Below are 22,284 nucleotides of genomic sequence, written 5' to 3' on the forward strand. Positions count from 1 at the left end.
ATTTTTAGTAAATTAAATGGTAACATTTAGATTGATGTGGAAGAATTATTTTCTCTCTGCATTATCTGTTTATTCAAATAAAAGCATTAATGGAAGCAGTTAATTAAGTCACTGGCTTTGGTTGCTCTTGCTATACCAAAAAAAAAAAAAACCAAGAAAAAATTAAAAATAAAAATAATAAGCATTAACTTGGCAGGCTGACAGGTTTCTCTTGCCCAGAACGGTAAGCAACATGAAAAGTTTTATGTTTCTTTTATCGTGTTCACAATAAATTGGCAATGTGACCCTCTTTATTTGAAGGCTAAGGATGTTTAGACCTAATTTTGTAGCTGTCCTCCTGAAGCATGGAATGAAACGCAATACCTTTTACTTATTTCCCTGGATACTCTAATCCCTCCCTGCTTTACAAGTATCTTTGAGCTGTTCCTCCCCTTGTATCCACAGCAACATAAAATCCCCACTGGAATTATCTGCTGTGAAAATGCAGGTGCACTTGTTTAATGTTTCATTGGCTTGAGCACTTAACTTGAACTTTTTTTTTTTCCACGACACCGTGACCTTTGATTTTGGAGCAGAGGGCTCACAGTGATGTTAGATATTGTTTATGTGCATGAAGCCAACACCATTAGTTCTGAGAACTGTGTGTTTTTCTGTGGTCCTGCTATTCCTGCCATTTTGTCTACTGTGTGTCCAAATCCAAGATGTACCCTGTGACTCACTGTTCTGTTTGCAGGAACTTTTAAAATATTCATTGGTCATCAAATTAAAAGTCTTAAACATTTGATCTCCATATTTCATCCTCAGAAGAGCTAAAGACTACTAAAATTGTACATTAAAAACTTTATTATTTGGACCAATATTTTTTATTATTTTTTTTTAAAGATTTTATTTATGTATTTGACAGAGAGAGAGCACAGCAGGGGGAGCGGCAGGCAGAGGGAGAGGGAGAAGCAGGCTTTCTGCTGAGCAGGGAGCCCAATGTGGGGCTCGATCCCAGGATCCTGGGATCATGACCCAAGCTGAAGGCAGATGCTTAACTGAGCCACCCAGGCGCCCGAGACCAATATTTTTAGATAGTTATCAACTTAAAAAATTAAATACTTGGATGTTTCTGAATCAGATTAAAAATCAAATAAAAAAATACAAGGTTGGAGAAAAATGTAGACACATTCATATAAAGGTGTGAAAGAGTTGGGGAACCTTCACTGAGTAACAAGAAGGTTAACGAGGTTAATTTAGGCCCTGATATAAGGCCCTCATGAGGGCCTTACATACCATGCTCATGCATTTGAAATTAATGTTTTAAATTATTTTAATTAAAATCATTATTTATTGCAAATGTTCTATGCAGCAGGCAATATTCTAAACATTTTTACAGATACTATCACGTAATCCTCACAGCACCCCTGTAAGGCATTAGGTTCTATTATTCCCATTTTACAGACTAGGAAGCCGAGCCGCAGAGAGGTTAAATAAGTTGCCACTTTCCCAAGGTCAAAAAGCTAAAAAGTACTGGAGCCTGGGGTCCAACTGAGACAATCTGACCCTTGAGCCCATGGTCTTAGCTACTCTGCTCTGCTGCTATCATGGTGATGAGCTAACGTGGAAACTTAAAACCAGGAACAACTGAGATTTGATTTAATTTAAAAAGAGGTTTCCAGTGGCTGTGTGGAAGATGGGCAGGAGAAAGACTCGTGCCAGAGAAACTCACTGGAGACTATTTCTCTAGGCAAGAAGGTGAGCTAAGGCAATGGGTCTCAGGAATGTCGGTGGGGCGCATTCGAGACATGTGGATCAGATAAAAGTGACTGGACATGGTGACCACTTGTGGGAAGTGAGAAAGAGGGGAGGAGTCTGAAGTTGGCTCTCCAATCCCTAAATCGAGAGATGGTTGGTTGGTCATGCCTTTGGCGGAGATAAAGAAGCAAAGGAATGGGGCTCCAAAGACCTGTGTTTGAACACCTACTGAATTTGGGATGCCTGTGGAGCAGCCCCATTAGGACTGATAGACATTTGGAAATTGGGTTTCAGGCTCAGAAGGAAGCTATAGTGTAAATATGTAACAGGAAGTCATGGTAGTAGGTAGCCTGGGTTAGGAAGCAGGCATGAAGACTGGGAAGCTTGTGAGCAGGGATGGATGGGCAAAGGAGGAGGAGCTGGTACAAAAAGCAATCATAGAAGAGAATCTTAACATAATGTTGTCCCAGACAGCATGTTCTATGGCTGCAGCTTTTGGCCGGGGTCTCTGTCGTGGCTCTGGCTGACCCCATTTCCTCCATTCACATCAGTGATGATGTCCTACCCTTGCGAGTTCCTGGATGACTCCCCATCCCCTTTCGGTTCCCAGAACCCTGCACATACCTGTCTACCTCTGTTCATTTGAACTCCATGGAGTTAGCCATCTATCTGCCTGGACCCTGATTGATAGAAGGATCTTCCCCCATGCCCACCTACCCTTCCTTCATGAGTCAGCATGAGTAGAGATTTCTAGTTGCCTCCCAGTATTTATTCTGTACTTTGTTCTTGATAACAGAATCTTGGGCAATGTGGTTTTTGAAAAACACCATTTTCCAGGTTCTCTTTCTGCCACATGTGGCTGTATTACTGAGTTCCGGCAATGTAAGCAGAAATGTCACGTGAGACTTTTAATCTCTTCTTAATGGACAGACCTTTCCACCCATTCCTCCTTCCTTCTGACTATAATGTGGATACGGGATGTGATATCTGGAGCTCCAGGAACCACCTTGGGCCTAAGGGGACCTTGAGAGTGGAAGCCATCTTGGAGAAGCAGACAAGCAGGGCCATGGCCCCTGTTGACTGCATGTCTCCATCTTAGCACGAACTGGTTACTTCCAGGTTTATTAAATACAGCTGTAAGAGAAGTGTGCTGGTACAGAAATAGGGAGAAAGAAGGGAGGAACGTGAAGAGGAGACAGGGTTATTGGGGAAAACCTGTCTTCTGAATTAGGGGGAATGGAAGAATGGTCTTGTCGATGTTATTAGAGGTAACAAGGAGGGAAACAGGGTTGGGGGGTGGCTGGTGGCCGGTCTCTGTTTTCTTTATAATGTGGGAGATGTACTCACTTGAGAATGAGGAAAGGGGATCAGAGGGAGAACAATAAAGGTTAAAGTAGTGACCTTGAAGACTGGATAAAGGACCAGAGTAGCCACAGTGAAGAATGCAAAAGGAATTTGGCTAAGGAGTGGAAAGGTGGTGCCTTGTAGATAAAAATCCAGACAATGCCCCCCACTCAAAATCTTTTGGAGAAGTCTTTAATTGCACAATTACATAATTCAGGATATTGCAGTGTGGCAATTTGGCAATTTAGAAGTCATTTGATCCATGTTGTTAGATCGTTCAAATTATTCAGTGCCAAAGGGATTGTTTTTGTAGTAAAAGATATAGCTGGATAATTACTAAGCCGCCTGTTCACATAGAGCTGTAAAAACGGCATGTATATAACTGTCTTATTAGTACAACATAAACCACATTTCCATCACATAGGCACCAAAGCCAAAATAAATTTTAACTTCATGTGGGTATAAACACATATTATTATTTGCATTTTCTGTTAAATGGAACCAGATTAAAGACCTGTCATCAGTGTGCATTTGCAGACTGGCAGCCCTAAGTAGCTGGGTTAATTGTGACCTTTATGTTATTTGAACATATTCAAAAATTTTATTCTTATTATTAGAGGATAAGATGTGCTTGGTTTTCTTTGTATCAAATAAGAATATTCATTCTTAAATGACACGTATCCTTAGAGACTTTAGAGCACAACCTTTCATAATATTTAGCTATTTTTAAATGTCAGGTGCCGCTGAGTTCATTACACTGCTGGCCCATGCCGTTACCAAAAGTCTCCTGTTTTTAGTGGTACTTAACAGATTGTCAGTAAATTGATAGCATTTCCATGTTTGGAAAATTTCCAGTTTCCTCATGGGAAAGGAGGGCAGGTGTTCCCCTCAAACTTGGTGAAGGTTTCTTTTTTGGCATTTGGTTGGTTTAAGGGGAGGTGTGAACTAAGAAGAGATTTTAGAGAAATCTCTTTCTCACCATCCTATGAAAAGATCAACTCACTCATAAAATTTTGCTGACTTTAGCTGGAGGGCAAATTTGTGGCAGGAGTATTTTAATACGTAAGGGGAAACATGGAGTGAGTCTTGAGCACGTCAGTCCATAGCAGCCTCTGCTTACGCGCTTGCGTTGTGCTACCCAACGTCACTCACAGGACTGGTTAGAGGACAGCCAGGTAAGTGCAGAGGGCACTGCTCGGGTTGGAAGAGACATGGCTCTCTCCTCTGGTCCTGCTGCCCATGAGCTTCGTGACCGTGAACAAATTACCTGGTATTTCTAACCTTGATTTTCCTCTGTATGCAATGCAGATAATAACAACTTGCCCCCTGCCCCTGGCACAAACTGCCTTGAAGATTAATCTCTATGATAATGTCCATGAACGTGTCTCGGGCCCTGGAAAGTCTGATGCAAACATAAAGCAGTTTTGCTTCTAAAAGGAACTTTCTAGAATTTCTCCTAGGTGATACTTTGGTATCTGATCTGAGTAATTGAGATGAGATATATATATACACATACATGTGTATACATATATATACATATATATATACATATATATATATACACACACATAGAGAGATCTGAAAATAATATATATATATTCCTTTTGTAGTAAATGCAAGATGTGCCATATATATTTATATATATATATCTGAAAATAATAAAGTTAATGTTGACTGATAGGAATTAGATGATCTTTGGATCCTTGTCAACTGTTTGGTGTCTACAGGGCAATGGAGACAGAGGTTAGGTGAGAAGACGCTGGAGCCAGACAGCCTGGGTTCATGCCCTGCCTTCAGACTCCCCTGCTCTGTAGTCTTGAGCACATCACTTTGCCTCAGTTCCACATAATTAATAGGGATATTTTTACCGACCTCATGGTTTTGCTGCTTCGAGGATCAAATGAGGGACACACAAAGCACTTGATGGCAAGCACTCAGAAGATGTCAGCCATGGTGGTTATGATCCCAAGAAACTTCTTAGAAGTAGTCTGAAACTTCAACTCTGCATTAATTTACATTCAGTTTTCCTCCCTCCTCCCAATGTTGTGCTTTATTTTGCTTTACTCCGAGAAGCAAATTTTTTTAAAGATTTTATTTATTTATTTGACAGAGAGAGACAGCCAGCGAGAGAGGGAACACAAGCAGGGGGAGTGGGAGAGGAAGAAGCAGGCTCCCAGCGGAGGAGCCTGATGCGGGGATCGATCCCAGAACGCTGGGATCACGCTCTGAGCCAAAGGCAGACGCTTAATGACTGCGCCACCCAGGCACCCCGAGAAGTAAATTTTTAAAAAATGAAACGGTGCCTGGCATGACAGTATTTTAGCTTCTGGAAGTTTCTGCAGTTAGCTGCTCCAGGGCCTTCTTTCTTTCATTGAAATGGTCGGTTCTGTTGGAACGTTTGTGCAAAAAGAGTTGCTGAAAAGAAAAGTTCAACAATTGGATGACACATGAAATAAGGTTAAATGGAATTATAATAATTCACCAAGTCGAGCTTTACCTCCTTTTTTATGTGTTCTCTTCTCTCTCCTTAGCTCTCACCTGAAGTTTAGTAATCTCACCCTGATTTCAACCCATGGACTCCCTGGAAAAAAGCTTCTGGGCACTGAACAAAGGAAGTTTTTAGCAAGCGAGTAAGAATTCCATTTGCCTTTTCATTCTGAGGCCTAAATGTCCTAATTTCTGTGCATTTTATGCTAAATACAGTTGACCCTTTAACAACACGGGGCTTATAGGGGTGCTGACCCCCATGCAGTCCAAAATCTGTATGCAACTTTTGACTCCCCCCAGATCTTAACCAGTAATATCCTACCGTTGACCAGAAGCCTTACCCGTAACATAAGCAGTCGATTAACACATATTTTATATGTTACATGTAATATATACTGTATTCTTAAAGTAAGCTAGAGAAAAGAAAATGTTATTAAGAAAAACACAAGGAAGAGAAAACACATTTACAGTCCTGTACTGTATTTATGGAGGAAAAAAAGAAGTCCATGTGTAAGTGGACCCACACAGTTCAAACCTGTGTTGTTCAAGGGTCAGCTGTAGTAGATTTCAGACTGGAAAGGGAAGGGTGGGAGGTTTTTCTCCTGGAGTTCAAACTCACTTAGAACATACAGGGACAGACCTGTTAATGAGGGAATGGAGAGTTGGGCTGCCATTTTTTATTTGTGGGAAGATGTCTGGCCTCTTCCAAACCACTGGGTTGGAGCCTGCTGACACAGCTACCTCCTGCACTTGGCTTCTGAGTGACACTACAGCACAGGGAAGCTGGGTGACTGTATTTGCATCAGACCAGGTGACTCCCTCAAGGTTCGGAGTTGGAAGATAAAGATGGGGTACTTCACTGGGGTGTGGGTCTCACACACCAACCCCCTGGCCCTTTGTCATGAGTGGCTGATCATGCTACGACCTTCTTGCTGGTCTGGGCAAGCTTCATTGTTTGCATCCCAGTAGAATCACTATTTGTCAACATCTGTTCTAGAAAATGTCATTTCATTATCACACAGCTTGCATTAATTTTAATTTCCTGTAGCAAAGCATGGGTACAAGAATTACTAGGCTCCCCGCCTCTAGAAACAATGTCCCAATTTTTCAACGAGGAGGAAGGAAATTGTTCCCTCTCAGGGTGTTCATTTTAGAATCCATGATGAAGAGATCTTCAAACAGTGAGAAAAACGGCAGTTTCCTTGCCAGCAGAGCCAGGCTCACTTTGACCTAATACTTTTATCAGACTATGAACTTTCATTTTTTCTTGAAGGACATCATCAGGGCAGTAAAAAAGGCATGGGTTTTGAGCCAGATGGTTGTGGATTCAGGTGGATGCCCATATTACAAAGGGAATTTCATTTATCTGAGCTTCGGATTTTTTGACTGTGAGAAGTATATAAGACAACCTTGCTGGAGTTTTTTTTGTTAAAATTATTATAACAGTAAGTTCTGACAAAGCATAGAGGATCAACCCATGTGCATCTCCTTCCATCGTTGTCTGTCTTCCAAATGACACAATTCCCAGGGAATGTTGGTCCTGTTGATTAACATCTCATGAGGAACAGTCAGCTTGATATAGGTTTCTGTCAGTCCCCCTGTTAGGTATGCTACAGGAGAGAACAGCTAGCAAATGACTATCTGCTGGTATGATTCTCCATGCATGTGGCTAGGTGGAGAGTCACCTGGTGGCCCCGCTTCTGTCTGCACCTGTCCACATTCTCAACACAGTAGCCAGAGCAATGCCACACAAGTGTGAATTAGATCGTGTCAACCACGGAACGGCCTAGAATGGCACTGTCCAACATGGCGGCTACTAGCCACATGGGGCTATTTAAATTTAATTTCAGTAAAAGTTAAATGAGATTAAAAATTCGGCTCCTCAGTTACGTTAACCATATTTCAAGTGCTCAGACAACTCCACGTGGCTAGTAGCTGCCATATCAGACAGCACAGCTGCAGAACATTTCCATCCTCACAGGAACTTCTACAATGCTCCAACTTAAAATCCATCCGTGTCTGCTTGCTTCTTTGACTTTGTCTTTTACTATTGTTACCCTTGTTCTCTCCACTCTAGCCACCATAACCTCCTTGATGTTCCTAAAACACAGTGGGCAGGTCTCCACCTTGGAGTCTTTTAAATGTCAACTTTTCACCCTCCAACACACTCCAGTCCTCCTTCCTCTGCTCTGCTTTTTTTCTTGCTACAGAAATTCTTCTAAATATTTTTAAATTTGCCTTTTAAAAATTATGTTTATATTCTGAATCCTTAACCTCTAATGTAAACTTTATAAGGGCAGGGATTTTTTGTCTTGTTCACAGTATGTCCCCAGCATCTGGGACAGTGCTTGGCACACAGCAGGTGCTCAATAAATAATGTCAAACAGATGAAAGTTGCATCCAAAAGTACCTGCAAAATTTCTCTCGATCAGGCTATAGACAGGAACTAAATAACACAGCCAGATGCCTCGGTGGGAGACTCCATGTTATCATAATTCTTAGAAACCACAAATTGAAATGTAAACAGGATGTTGCCTTTCAAATGGTCCTCCTACCTCAATAAAGGAAATTATCTCTGGTCATGGAGTTTAAAAATAACAAATGCCTTGACATCCATAAATTTAATAATTTAAATTCCTCATTCTAAATACAAATTTTGAACTTTGCCCTAATCAGTGTTTTGATTATTATTGTTATTAATTTTGAACAGCCATTTTTTTAATCTCCCTCCGTCCCCCCTAGTCACCCCAGTCTAACTTCTTGTAGAGGTGCTAATGACATGCTGGGATACAGCAGAAAGAAAGGCAGTGGGAGGAGAGGAGAAATAGGAAGCAGGAGAAATCCACTAATTGGACAATCAACCCTGAATAACGAACATTAATTGTGATGCTCCTTCTTCAGAGCATCACAGTGAATCCTTTATGAAAACCTCTAAGGTTCTTTCCAGTTCTGAAGGGTTCTGATTTCATGAAGTGCATGTCTCCACCCTGCTTGTAATTGCTCCCCTGGAGTTTGCTTGTAATTTTTCACCTAGAGCTTTAGCCTAAGTCTTCTGACCACTGGTTGTGGGGACAAGCTGGCCACTCTGCACATATGTCCCCTTCCAGAAATTTCCCAGTCCTGCTATTCTGTTTTTTTTCTCCTCCTTATTGCCTGTTTCCAGAATGTTCTATGAAGACAGACTTTCACATTGTTGAGTCAGGGTCAAGCTCGCTTGAAAAACATAAGGTTGTATTGATGTTCCTTCTTTGGTCCTTTCTCTCTCTCCCAGACAACTCTAGTGGAGGTATGTCTCTTGTCACCAAGCCATGAGACATTCCCTGCTGTGTTAGAATCCTAATGCTCATTAACTCTGCTTAGGAAATAATTCTGGAAAACTATCACCAACAGTCTCCAATGTCTAATTTCACCTACCTGATGGGTAAAGAAGACCCAGAATGGACAGTAGTCACCTACACAGTGATACTTTAAACTGACAAATGTCATTCAATGTACTAACAGACTGTAAAAGCCAGCACCCCACATTTTTCAGAGCTTCTGAAGGTTCCGTAAAAAATCCAATGTTTCTAGTGCCAGTTCCCACTGGTCGGAGCTTCAGATTTTAACTCTGAAATATGCATACTGACATTATCAACATTACTGTCCTGCTGTCATTAAAAATAACACTGTCTTAACCTTCCCCAAATTTCCCCTGAGAACTTTTATCTTTGAACAAACCCTCATAAGACTAATCCCTGTGCACTAACTATATTTAATTTTTCCCCGTCTTGGACAACTGACAGTACCATTCCTATTATGAAGAGACGGTGTAGCAAATAAAGACAGTCCTTTGTGGGTCTCTCATGAATGTGTGAAACAGTGAAGTTTCCTGTTTTCCTTCTAGCTACCAAAATGGTTTTTTAAAAGAGAACTTCAGCCCACTATCTATTATATTCTGGTGACAGGCCAGTCCCTGATTTTCTTTTCTTATTAAAAAGAAATTTTCTTATTTTTAAGTGTTGTTTCATGGAGAGATACAAAGCCCAGAGCCCCCTTCTCTTTCACAGGCCCTTATAACGGGGTCTAATGTGCATCCATTACGAGAATTCTTTTTGTGTGGTGAGAACAGACTCATGTGTGGATCAAAAAGAAAAAATGTTCTCCCATTACCACTTCACAATCCTGTTTGCCTCCAAGGAGGATAAACAGGATTATGCATCATTAATATTATTTAGAATAATACCCTTCACATACGCATCCCACTTGACAAAGCAGCATCGTTTACATTCCCATGTTCATCCTGTACCATGGTCAAGGCATGTGAGGAGGGCAGTTACCTTACATCAAGAGGTCAAGAAACTGGAGTATTGAAAGGGCATGCAGAGTCCCGAGGTTCTGGTCTCATTGGTGACAAATCAGGGACACAGACCATGGCACAGCAAAGCCTAGATTTAAAAGAAACATGCTGGGGTGCCTGGGTGACTTGGTTGGTTAAGCATCCCACTCAGGTCACGCTCTCAGGGTTGTGAGATTGAGCCCCATATTGGGCTCCACACTCAGCGTGAAGACCACTTGAGATTCTCTCTCTCCTTCTGCCCCTTCCCCCCCACCCTCTCTCTAAATTAAATAAATGCATTAAAAAAGTAAATTAAACATGTACTGTTCTACCGCCCTATATTCTGGGTCTTCAGAACAAGATCAATAAAAGGTCGTGTTCATGAGGTCAGACCTTTCAGAAAATTCTGGTAACCACCCTCATAAAACTCTTTAAATAAACCCAAAGCCACCCAAACCCCACTTTTCTCACATTAGAGTAGAATGCTCAAGCTCAAATGGAACCCACAGAAGAAAACCTGTCCACCCTGGACCCACTGCTTCCAGTTCCCCATAAATCACCTTTGCCCTACAGAGTGAATCCCAAAAGTCTCCAGGGACTGTACTCGCTGCAAACGTAATTCCCTAATTGACATCTTCTCTACATAAAATGTGTAGTTGTTTTGGCATGAATCCATACACTAATTTTGAGAATGAGTCATTTATTGAAAAAAACAGAAGCAAATATGAAGGGTTCTCAATATTCAGGACCTTGACCCCTGCATTTGGGAATCCTCAGCAATGTCACTTTCTTCTTCCTCATTCCCTCTGAGTCCGTGGTCAACATAACGATTCAATAGCTAAAGTAAGTTTACACCCACCATGAAATAGAAGCAGAAGAAAGAGTATATATTAATGATTTCACAGAGACACAGATGCCTGTGTGTCGCACGCACACACCCGCCCTCCCTGTTGTAGACTGGCCTATGCCAGGTGGAACGGTTTAGCTTTAATGGGAAGATGTCAATCTGTGACTGCATGTCTCATAACAAAAAATCTTCCAGTATCAAGCCGGGGTCCTGGTAAACTCACGGCAAGAGCACAGACTTGGCCCACTAGGGGCCTTGAACCAGCTCACCAGATGTCTAATTAATGCCCACTGTCAGCTGCTCAAATGTCACTGATGGAGCTCTTCTCTCCGCAGCCACTGTTTCCATGATAAAGATTACGCGTTGATGTCACTGTGCTCCTGGGTCAATGTGGTGGTGGGTAGAATGACTGCCATAGACCGAGCAGCCAAGCACGTGGTGCTTTCCAAAGAGGAAATCGTGCTCTACGACCACCTCATCCTCTGCACCGGACAGCAGTACCAGGTGAGGCCGCACACAGAGGTCTTGGTGATTAATGGTCCATGTGTTTACTGGGGCACACATTCTAAGGGTTAGGAGCAAGCCTGCCCACCAGGACAGCTGCCACTCTCTTCATAAAAGTGCCCGCAAGGCCTGCACACACGACCAGAATTATGTCCGAAACCCCTCCCGGAAATCCATTCCAAGAAAAACATTCTGCTCAAGGGTAAAAATCACAGCAAGTTGGAGAAATGTCATTCTTTAAGCTGTTGTCCAAAAGTCTAACACTTCCTGCTTACCAGAGCAGAATCCAGACACAACCCGGCATGCGTTTGTGGTAAATTAATTTATGCCTCAAGAGGCTAACATTTGGCGGTGGTGACGGGCTCATGCGAAAGTATTTCAAACATGCGCACCTTCTGTCAACCCTTATTTTATTTTGTCTCTCAGTTATAAAACTAGGAAATGTGACTGATTGATTACCCAGTGACCATGCTTTCCATTTGGATTAAATTCTCAAACCACATTTGAGGAAAGCATTGCTGGATACCACGGAAGCTGTTCAATGTCTTAAGGAAGCGAATTTTAATATTCTCACTTTGCAACACACATTAGCATTTCATGCGGTTCACAAAAATAGGGCATTTCTTTAATGAAAGGAGATTGACTTTGTAATTCAAAGGGGTCTTTTCATTACATTTTCTCCCGGGAACTTGGACGGGCCTTCCCACGGTGGGTTTGTTTCTGACAAGTATGGAGCAATCCGCCCCCACCCCAGGCACTGCCATGCTTTGTCAGGTACTGGGTTAGGCCATTTTGTGAATGGCTCTGGATTTGACAAGGGGAAGAGTGTGCAGGTTTTCTTCACAGAGCCCAGCCAGGAGGAGGCAGCACGTGGTGGGGAACAGACAGCTGAGCAGCTCCCAGCATCACTTACTAAATGTTCTGAGCTGTGGTTACATGTTGACATCAGCTAGGACACTTGAAATATATCCATGCCTAGGTCCCACCCCCCAGAGGCTCTGTTTTAATTATTCTGGGGTGGAGCCCAGTGATCAGCATTAACACAAAACAAAACAAAACTCCCAGATGATTCTAAGCTAAGGCTAAGAACCAGGACTTGAATTTTCTTGACCTAGAATCTCTCATCCATACCTTAGAGCAGCACTTCTCAAACCGTAACGTGCACCCACAGCCCTTGTGCGTCTATCTCGTTAAAATGCAGATTCTGAGCAGGGGCTGGGAGGCGGCTGATACACTGCGGTTCTAACAAGCTTCCAGGTGAGGCCAGCCCTGCTTGTGAGCGGGCCACACAGAGTTCAGCTCAGCCTCTGAGGGATTGCTTTTCTTTCTTCTCCGCCTCCTGCTCATCCTCCTACCGCCACCACGACTGCTGCTACTAAAGAAATTCAGTTTTCACAGTGCAGAAAAGGATTTTTTTTTTCTGGTTAAAAGATAAACACAAACTAGAGGAATACTTTATTTTGATAGTTAAGTATTCCTCTTTTTAAACATTAAACCAGAAGAAAACACCGTATACCCCTTAAGCTTGTCCCCCCCACTGCTCCCCCCACCTGCCCCACGGAGTTCCAGCTGCTGCCTGGGACCATGGACTTTGGAAAATGTGAGTGGAAGACCCGGCCAGCTGTCCAGAGACTCGGGCATCTGCCCATGTGTGTCCAGCTGCCCCTGCAGCTTTAGTCTGTGGCACGTTAAGCTCTTGCCCTTTTTACAACGGGAAAAATGAAATGAAGAAGTGATAAAGGGAGTTCCAATTTAATTTTTCCAGAAGGACATAAAAATTAAAGGTACATAGAGTGATACAAAAAAGGCTGCTGAATTCACTGGGGAGTGCTTCCAGTTCTTATGTATTTTTCTATTTCCTTCTCTTCAACTCTCTCATGGTTTTGTCCCAATTGTGTGATTTGAAAAAAAAAATTTAGTGATAAAAATAAAGCTTAAATCCAAATCAAGAAGACAACCTATTATAAAATATCATTACGAACTTTAACCTCTAAATAGAACTTTAAATGGCATGAGTCATTCTAATATATTATGCAGTATTTTTGATATCTAAATACATGTCATTTAATTTTTTATCAGAAAATCCATGCACAAAGTAAAAGATTAAACTGGGCTGTGGGCCTGTGTGTGAGGCAGGCTGGTCTCTACCTTCCAAGCCCTCTCTCTAGGGGCAACCACTTGGAGGCATTTCTGTTGTTAGTTCCTCAGTGGTTACCCCCTCAGAATGCCAAATAATGTGTTTATAGAAGTTTTATCTTTGATCTATCAACTCCTGACAATATCTATGACCTTTCCATTTTGGAAGATGAAGCTTTATCTAGCTCATATTCAGTACCCTCTAACTCCCCTCCCCACCCTGCCTATTGATTGGGTTGTTTTTGTTGGTGGGCACATGCTGGTGCTCATGCACAAAGCCCTGGGGTAGCTTACAACTGAGGTCCTGGGCCACTTTCCATGGCACATGGAGAGCCATGGAGAGACAGACAGATGCCTCCCCAGATGCCTGATTTTGGATCTTCTCAACAAGAGGAAGAATAAAGATGTGTTAACTCACAACGACTCTTCAAGGGGTGATGCTCACTGGAAGCCAGCAGGTGGGGCAAGAACATCCCACCAGGGAAGAGAACGAGTTGGGATGTTAGTTATATTGAGCTTGGTGTGGGTCAGCAATATGATGTGGTCTCCACAAAGGCTAATTACGTCCTTGATGGGGTAAATAAGAGCAGGACATCCAGAATGGTGCAGCCCCAGGTGAGAGCCTGCTACAAACAACTAAAAAGAGAGGTGTGTACACCGCTTTGGCTCTTCCAATGGAAGACCTGAGAGGTACTCCCCAAGGTCCTAGAGCAACATTTACTGTGAAGAGACTTCATTGGATTTGGAATGATTAAAGGGGGAAAATAACATCCCAAGAAATGGGGGCTACATTTCCTCCCCTTGAATCTGGGTAGGCTTGTGACTGTTTTGACTGATAAAAGTACAAAGGAAGTGATGTGGTGTGACTTCTGAGGCTGGGTCAAGGGCAGGGTCTCCTTGTTTGTGGTGACAGTGGCTCCTGGAGCCCTGAGTGGCCACGGAAGAAGTCCAGGTGCCTACCCTGTGATGGCCATATTGGACATGCCATGCACGGGTTCTCCAGCTGACAGTTCCAGCTGAGCCCAGCCTTCCAACCATTGCTGACAAAGTACCAGACACATGAGTGAAGCCATCTTGGGCCCTCTACCAACTGAATCACCAAGTGACTTCTGTTGTTAACAGATGGAATAAAGGAATTGCCCAGCCAAACCGTACCCACATTCTGGCCCACAAAATCATGAAAAGTAATAAAATGGTAGTGGTTGTTCAAGCCACTGTTTTAGTGTGAGTTTGTTGCATAGCAAGAGACACCTGGAACAAAACGATAACATGGAATGAGGGAAAGGGAACCACATTTGGAAAAATCAGAGAACACACTCTTGACAATATTCCAAAATGCGTGATTCACACACATACATGCACATACATGCACACACACTGCAGGAACTGTTCATCCTCCTCAGTACGATTTGATCACCTAGCCTCTGAAATGGACGCTGAAGCCATCTGAAGAGCAGAAGCTGAGCTGAGAAGGCCACAGAATTATTAGGTGAAAAGGAAGATGGGTAAGAAAGGATTGAAATTAAGTCCCTATCAAGAGACAGGACTGCTGCTGTCCAGGGTTAGAGGCTGAAGACAAAGCACAAAGCTCCCTGGAGGGCAGAGGCAGAGGACAAGGGGAAAGGATACATTTGGCACAAGAGACGAGAAGATGTGATCAACATGGTGGCTACATATAGATCATTGGTTTTCCCAAAGAAGACACCCTGACAAATAGAATAGAGACAGTAAAGATATGCTAGAAGAAAATTTTCCTTACCTAAACACCATTTTGTCCAATTGGGCACATGTCAGGCAAAATCAAAGACAAATTTCTCAGCCAGTTATATTCTGATGAAATTTTGGTTCTGTGGGAATGGTAGGGAAAAAATGCACAAATTTCAAGAGAAAAATAATAGATTACCAACCGTTGAAAAATCAAGCCATCTATTACTATTTGAACAAAAAGAAGACAGGCACCCAAAAACTACCTTTTCAGAAGGAAATGGCATAAGAACATGAAATGAGCGACACAGAATTTTGAAGAAACCATAGTGATTCAATAATTATATGCCCACCTAAGTCTCTCCTATTTGAAGACAGTAAAAAGCTGTTGTTCTGTGTGTGAGGCCTCAGAAGAATGATCTTCCTCATTCTTTAATGTGTACTTCCAATAACTGAGGCAGAAAGGAAAATATAGGACTTCACAATAGTTTATTTATTTTTTTATTTTGAAATTTTATTTTTTAAATTTTTTTCCTTTTTACATATATTTTATTCTTTTTTATAATAATTTGTTTTATTATGTTATTCACCATACAGTACCTCTCTGGTTTTTGATGTAAAGTTCGATGATTCATTAGTTGCGTATAACACCCAGTCCACCATGCAATACGTGCCCTCCTTACTACCCATCACCAGCCTATCCCATTCCCCCACCCCCCTCTCCTCTGAAGCCGTCAGTTTGTTTCTCAGAGTCCACAGTCTCTCATGCTTCATTCCCCCTTCTGATTACCCCCCCTTTCTTTATCCCTTTCTTCTCCTACAGATCTTCCTAGTTCTTATGTTCCATAGATGAGAGAAACCATATGATAATTATGTTTCTCTGCTTGACTTATTTCACTTAGCATTATCTCCTCCAGTGCCGTCCATGTTGCAGCAAATGTTGAGAAATCGTTCTTTTTGATAGCTGAGTAATATTCCATTGTATATATGGACCACAACTTCTTAATCCAGTCATCTGTCGAAGGGCATCTCAGCGCCTTCCACGATTTAGCTATTGTGGACAATGCTGCTATGAACATTGGGGTACATATGGCCCTTCTCTTCACAGTTTAAAAAGATAAGTGACAAGCACCAAACAATTAAAAAGTTTGTAAGTCGTTGGTAAGTCTGAGAATAAATACAAAATGAGTAATAACAAACCTTAATCTAAATCTAATTAAGACCAAGTTGTTTGAAAATAGGGAGAGAGGTGGCCAGGGAGAAATAAGAATTGTCTTAAATGGGGAAACCCAAAGGTAATATTTTGGTCTTGACTCTCACATGTAGAAGGAATAAGATCAATGAATGCTTTTGAACAGCACGAGTAAATTCACCTTCCAAACCCGGAAGAAGATAAGACAGGAGAAAACATTGTTCGTGTAAGCAAAGGGAAGAAAACAAAGAAGCAGCCACAGTGTTTTCAACAAGTATAAACCAGAATGGCATTAGGAAAAACAACAGTTGCAATGGTGAATGCCATGGTTTTACACTGTGCTGTTATGACAGCACAGCTCTGTGTTTGTACCAAATTCAAAATACAAGAGAAATACCAAAACAAAATGACACCCAAAGTTTCCAAATGAAACAATAGTTAAAAGTGCACCAGCAAAAGGTGTTACACAAATTCAAAAGGCTATTGGAAGCAGCAGCAAGATTAGTATCCTATTATAAAGCAGAATTAATTGGTGAAAGAAAAACATTAATGTCGACAAAGGGTACAATTTGCAATAACAATACAGAGGTGACGAGCTCGTTACATGCTGAACATGTTCATGTCAAAGAATATATCACAGAACCAGAGGTGCCTGGAGTATTTGTTTCTTGGAGTCGCATTTAAGATGGGAAAAATCAAACCAAAGCACATCCAGAGACTCTAAGTTACTCCAAATATTTAGACACAAGGGTGAAGATTCAGGACGGCTGTCCTCAAATACTTGAAGGGTGTGGACATGCAGAAAACAGATCAGACTTTTATGTCATTGCCTGGGAAGCCAATGGAAGACAGACCACCAGAAGCGATGGGAATATAGTGCTTACTTATCCTATGAAACAACTTCCTAAGAGTCAGGGTCCTGGGGAGACTGGGTGGCTCAGTCGGTTAAGTGGCTGCCTTCAGCTCAGGTCATGATCTCGGGGTCCTGGGATCAAGCCCCATATCTGGCTTCCTGCTCAGCAGACAGCCGGCTTCTGCCTCTCCCTCTGCCGCTCGCCCCACTGTGCTCTCTCTCTCTCAAATAAATACATAAAATCTCAAGAACAAACAAACAAACAAACAAACAAACAAAAACAGAGTCAGGGTCTCCTCCAAGGGGGAATGTCCTGCCCAGGAGACAGTGACCCTGTCACAGCAGGACCCTCATAAGGCAATAGAAACACCTGATAGAGGTTGAGGGACTGCCATGTGTGTTAACTGATGCAGTTCTCGCAGTAAATCTCCAAAGGTAAGGTCCATGCCGCTTTTGTCCCCATTTTATGGATGAGGGAGCCAAGGTGCAGTGAAGCGGAGGTGATTTGTCTAAGGTCAGATGACGACAAAGTGACAGACTGGGATTTAAACACAGGCTCCAAACTGTGAGTTCTTCTCCATTGCCCTTATCTCTCTCCTGTCTCCCTTTTCTCTGTCTCTGTCCTTTCCTCTCCCCTCCCTGCCCTCCCTCTCTCACAGATGTGATCCAGGAATCACACTTGGTGGCTTTTAAAAGTCTTCACAACACAGAAATTCTAGAACTTCTTTCTCTTTCTCTCTCTTCCTTCCTTCCTTCCTTCCTTCCTTCCTTCCTTCCTTCCTTCCTTCCCTTCCCTTCCCTTCCCTTCCCTTCCCTTCCCTTCCCTTCCCTCCTTTCCCTTCCCTTCCCTTCCCCCCTCTCGCTCTCTCTCTCTCTTTTGTTCTTTCTTTCATTAAAAATATCTGGAGAAAAGCAGCCTAGGTCTGGTAAGGTGGCTCCCTGATGTTATCAGGAACTCAGACCCTTCTACCTTTTGTTCTTCCATCTTTACCAAGTGGCTTCTATTCTCAGCATCTTGAGGTGGCTGCTGTGGCTCCAGCCATTCCATTTGTAAGAAGCAGGAAGGAGGAAGGACTAGAGCAAAATGACTTTTCCCATTGTCCCACCCAGGGACTGCTGCTTATAAATCTTTTGACCACCTCTTAAGTCACTAGTTAGGAAATGTTTTTCAACTGGGTGTATTTACCAGGAATCTGTTACTAAGAAAGAAAGGGAGGGGTGCCTGGGTGTCTCAGTCGGTTAAGTGTCTGCCTATGGCTCAGGTCATGATCTTGTGGTCCTGGGATAAAGCCCCATGGGGTCTCCCTGATCAGCAGGGTCTGTTCCCCCCCTTGCCCCTCCCCCTTTCATGTTCTCTCTCTTGCTCACTCTCTCAAATAAATGAATAAATAAATAAAATCTTTAAAAAGAGAGAGAGAAACAGAATATTGAGGAGGCTACCAGCAGTCAGGGATAATAACAATAAGTTATTAACTTGCTAAGGGGAATGGGGTGGCCGAGGGGCTCCCATCAGTCAGGGATGCTGAGCTGTTCAATTCCGAATCATCTGATGGAATGGTCAAAAAGTCATCCACTACTCGCCAATCACTAGCAGCAGTTTAGTTAATGGCAGAACACTCTCTAATTTGGATAGTGAAATACACCCATGCTCTCCTATTAAACTTTATTCTCTCCCTTACTTTGATGACATAATATGATTTTTCTTCCATAAACCTTTTTTTCATCTTTTGAGTTCTGCTCAGTTCTGTGTGGACAAATTAATTTGCCTTGGGATTTAAAATCCTAGCTTCAGTTTTGCCTAGTGTGTGAAAATGCCATTGTGTGAATATGAAAAATACACGATCCCATTAATTTTCCTTTAATTTCTCCAATTCTTCAATTTAAAAGTCTGCAAAAACAATCCCACACATTAAAGTGCACACAAGAAATATATGGGTTATCAGAATGCAATTACATTTCAGGGTCACAATAGGTAAGCTGATTTTCATTTTGGACCTTATTCTTTGTCCCTCCCCCTTCCTTGTTTGTTTGTTTTTTAATCTAAACACTTACTATTTGGAATAATAACTCATTGAAAGTTTTATAAATTGAATAGCTCCCAATTTGTTCTTTGGCCCTGCCATTTTCTGCCAACGACTTTTCCTGATTCATTAGAGTATGGCCTACTAAGTGGGTGTACTGTTACCTAAATTTCATTTTCTTTTATACAACGATGCTCAGTGGAGTTCTGGTGAGGTTTTGAACCTCCAAAGCACAGCATTCAATATCATGCATTTAAAATCCTTTACCACCTGTGGGGGTGGTGGGAGCGATGAGGGGACTGAGACGGTGGTAGCCGTTGTGTGAAGATGGAGTTTCCTGGAGGAAATGACAATTACCTGACAATCACAGGGTCCTCGCACCCCTTCCTGTCAGGTGCCAAGACGTTCCATACACCAAGCTTGGGAGATGAGAAATTTGAAATCCCACCTATCTCCTTGAATTCTGATCCCTTACTGGCTGTCTCAGATGTGACTGGCCTCTTTGATGACCTGGCAGACCCCTCCTCCTCTCAGAATGACAGCTTTTCAGACTAATATGGGGTCCAGACATTGGACATGTCTGTGGGCATGACTCATGGCTTGATGGAGCAGGGTGGGGGGGCTCCTGAGTGGGGGCTTGACCATGGACTTGGACCATTCTATAGGAGCTCAGTATGGTGCCAGCCCACCTGTTACAATTGATGTACGAATGACAGATGACATCTCACTTGTTGGGGCATAGTCAGTTGACTACCACTGATGAGTCAGAACAAAGTTCTCGACTTGGTTTGAGCTTAGGGGGTGGCACCATACTGCCACCTGCCAGTCACCCAAGGATCGTCTTTCAACCACCCCTTCACCTATTAGTTCACTTCACAAGGATGGTGTTGAGGATTTCCGGAGGCAACTTCCCAGCCAGAAGACAGTTGTGTGGAAGCAGGAAAAAAGCAGAAGGCCCCAAAGAAGAGAAAAAAGAAAAATCCTAATGAAGCTCAGAAGCCAGTTTCATCATCTGCTTTATTCTTTCGTGATACACGGGCTGTCATCAAGGGGCAGAATCCCAATGCCTCTTTTGGGGGGCTTTCAAAAATTGGGGCCTCCATGTAGGATAGTCTTGGAGAGGAGCAAAAACAGGTGTATAAGAGGAAAACCGAAGCTGCCAAGAAAGCATCTGAAGGCTCTGGCAGCATATAAAGACACTCAAGATTGTCAGGCCACTGTGGAAACAGTAGAATTGGACCCAGTGCCACTGTCACAGACTCCTTCTCCACCTCCTATGGCTACTGTTGACCCAGCGTCTCCAGCGCCAGCCTCAGCAGAGCCCCCTGCCCTGCCCCCTTCCATTGTTGTTAACTCCACTCTTTCCTTCTTTGTGGCAAACCAGGCATCTTTTGGGGCTGGGGCTCAGCCCAGTGTCACCAAGTTGATTATTACCAGACAGATGTTGCCCTCTTCTATGACTATGTCTCGAGGGATGGTTACCATTATCCCAGCCACAGTGGTGAACTCCCAGGGGAATCCAACTAAGCCAAACCAGTACAGCCACTATCCAGCCCAGTCAACAAACCCAAACTGTCACTTGCTCAGTGTTGGAGAGGCAGCATCCTCCACCCCAATGACAACCCCACCATTGCAACAGCTGCCTCAGCCCCCCACTCAGCAGCAAGTGGCCATTCAGCAGCAGCCTCCCCTACTTCAGGTCATGCCACAGCCTCCACCTCAGAAAGTTTGAATCAATTTATGGCAACAGCCACCTGCTCTACAGATCAAGATTGTGCCTCCACCCACTCTGAAAATGCAGACCACCTTAGTCCCACCAGCTATGGAACGTAGTCCTGACTGGCCTGTGAACAACAGCCCCAAGGCCCATACAATGGAGGAAATCTGACCTGAGACAATCTGTGAGATGATCACAGATGTAGTTCCGACAATATCCATTCTCAAATGGATATTGAATTAGTGAGTGGGTCTCCTGTGATGCTCTCACCCCAGCCTCGATGTGTGAAGTCTGGTTGTGAGAGGACTCCCGTTGTGAGGAAGGACTGAGACAATGAATACTGCAGCAATGAATGTGGGGTGAAGCACTGCAAGGATGTCTTTGTGGCCTGGGTGGCTTCTAGAAATTCAAACACTGGTGTTTGTGAAGGCGTCCTTCCTGTTTTCCAAGCCAGGGAAGAACTTATCTGCTGGGAACATGTCTCAGAGCCTCTTTTTAAAATGCAAGCTGGGCTTCTAGTAGTGTCTGATCTCAACCCATAATGGTCCTTCGTGCTTCTCCCCTTTTCTGTCTCTTCAGCAGGGGCCATACTGTGGAGCAAGGCTGTTGAGTTTGTTCTAATCTGGAGTTGTTTTTTTACTTTCAAGGACAAGCAGAGATACCAGTGATAATAGCAGAGGAAAGGGCGAGGGAATATGAACAAGTCAAACATAGGGGTGGTGCTGGTGGGGGGTTGTTTGAGGAAATTCAGGATGATTGTCATAGGACATGCCTAAACAATTATTAAAATGATGGAGAATACTCAAAAAATAAATCATTTACCAGAGCCTTACATGGACTGCCTTGTAATACCTATGAATATAAAAATTCCAAAATTTAGTATGATTTTGCTAAACAAATAATATTGCTAATTAGAAAATTTTACCTCCACAATTGTAAGTTGCAGTAAATGACCACTAATTCCTGAGTTGTTTCTTTTTACTAAATATCATTTTACTGCAGGGTCTTTGTAGAGAAAGGACATCTAGGTTTTAAAATTGATTGTTTTTTTTAAGCTATTTAATCCAGTTTGAAAATGAATTAAATGCATCACAGTAATGTACAGGGCTTACCATTTATATTGAAGAAGGACATAACCAAAAAGTTTCCTAGATGTAATCTGAGACTTAGTGAAGCCCCATTTCTTCAAGCACCAGCCAGCATTCACATCTACCCCATATCAAAGGCATTTTCTGCACTTGTCAAGGGAGCAAGAACCTCCTCTGTACCCACAATAGTCTCTACTGCAGGTGAACTTTTGCCCATCATCACTGTAAACCGATCCCTGCCTCACAGCCCATGGGCCTCACACCACAAGTATGCAAAGAGCTGGTGCAGGTCTTCTAACAGAGACCTTGTTTTGCCTTTAAGTCTTGCTCCTGGCGCTG

The 22,284-nt window shown here is 42.8% G+C and overlaps 1 protein-coding gene and 1 pseudogene across 1 annotated transcript in view; both read left to right on the forward strand.

Annotated features, from left to right (window-relative positions):
• Nucleotides 1–22,284, forward strand: part of CFAP61 (cilia and flagella associated protein 61) — a 295,349-nt gene that overhangs the window by 178,168 nt on the left and 94,897 nt on the right. The window contains exons 19-20 of the mRNA XM_045805725.2: nt 5,613–5,711; nt 11,066–11,234. Coding sequence (XP_045661681.1) covers nt 5,613–5,711; nt 11,066–11,234 — 268 coding nt within the window. The remainder of the gene's footprint in view (nt 1–5,612; nt 5,712–11,065; nt 11,235–22,284) is intronic.
• On the forward strand, nt 19,431–21,399 carry LOC123800687 (TOX high mobility group box family member 4 pseudogene; annotated as a pseudogene).

The sequence above is a fragment of the Ursus americanus genome, chromosome 22 (assembly GCF_024610735.1).
Source record: "Ursus americanus isolate L20-20 chromosome 22, mUrsAme1.1.p, whole genome shotgun sequence".
NCBI lineage: Eukaryota > Metazoa > Chordata > Mammalia > Carnivora > Ursidae > Ursus > Ursus americanus.